The 1,251-nt window shown below is 40.3% G+C and overlaps 1 gene segment (V, D, J or C); it reads right to left on the reverse strand.

Moving 5' to 3' along the window:
- Positions 1-10: 10 nt before the first annotated feature.
- Positions 11-555, reverse strand: LOC103376413 (Ig kappa chain V-III region NG9-like). The segment is given in 1 exon segment: positions 11-555. A coding segment is annotated over 1 exon segment (468 nt).
- Between the last annotated feature and the right edge of the window lie 696 nt (positions 556-1,251).

Genomic DNA, 1,251 nt, shown 5'->3' on the forward strand with positions numbered 1-1,251 from the left:
CCACTTCCCTCCTCTTTGAAGAGGAGTCACATATCTGTGTTCAGGTTTTTGTACAGCCTCTGCTACACTTTGTATCACTGTGTGTCTACAGCACAGTAGTAGAGAGCTGTGTCTGCCAGGGTTAGCTCTCTGATGGTCAATGTAGTTGATGTATCTGATGTTTGGGATCCATATTTCTGTTTATCAGGAATATGTTCATCTGAGCCCCCTTTTCCTTCTTTCCAAAGTATAAACTGAGGAGCCTGAAGGTCAGATTGATGTTTGTACCAGAAAAGGTTTGCATAACCACTGGCTGTCTCATAGTTACATGAGAGTGTGACAGATTGTCCTTCTGTTTCACTGACTTCATCTTGTTCAGGAGAGATTGTGTCTCCAGCTATTGGTTCTAGAGGAACATCGTCATATTCATAATCCATAGATGTTGGTGTGACAGATTGTACTTCTGTTCCACTGTCTTCATCATATTTAGTAGAGATTGTGGTTTCAGCGAACAGTCCTGGAAAAAATAGAGAAACTGAAGCGATCAGACTCTCATTGTCCATGAGGCTGAGAGAAGACAGACAAAATGTCACCTGTACAGTGTTACTCTGTGGACATTCACAATGAAATCAATTATGAAACTCTGTCAGTTTATCTTACAAGATGATCAAAACATAATTTTCATTTTCTCAGAGCAACAATGAGGAAAAGTAGTGAAATACAGTCTGTATATGTGATTAATTCAGCAGGTCAAAGCAAATTTTGATCCCCGATCTGAAACTCACCTATTATGAAAGATGAAAAAAAAAACAGATAACGCAACATCGTTGGTGTTATTAAAGTCACACAGCAGATGAACAATGTTCTTCCACTGCAGCACAATGAGGAAGAAATAATGTCAGTGGATGAACTGAAGTTCACTGGGCGGGGTCATTGACATAATTTTTTTTAGTTCAGATCAGCCAATCAAAGTGTTTTGTGTTTCCACAGCACCTCTGTCCATGTCTCTGATCTTTACTGCTTCATTTCTCTGTTGTTCTTTGTCATCAGTCCAACAACTCAAAAATCAGTGTGTCTCCCTCTAGTGGATGTTGTGGAGTTTTCTCTTGTCTTTGCTCCAAAGGTTTTTGTACAGAGTTTTGCTGTTTCCTGTCACTGTGGGCCTCACAGCACAGTAGTACACAGCAGAGTCTGTCACTGCAGCAGAGGAGATCTTCAGAGTGATTTGGTTTTTATCACCACTCACTGTAGCAGACAGTGCAGATTTTGTTT

The sequence above is a fragment of the Stegastes partitus genome, unplaced genomic scaffold, assembly GCF_000690725.1.
Source record: "Stegastes partitus isolate 25-593 unplaced genomic scaffold, Stegastes_partitus-1.0.2 Scaffold4981, whole genome shotgun sequence".
NCBI classification, from domain to species: Eukaryota; Metazoa; Chordata; class Actinopteri; family Pomacentridae; genus Stegastes; species Stegastes partitus.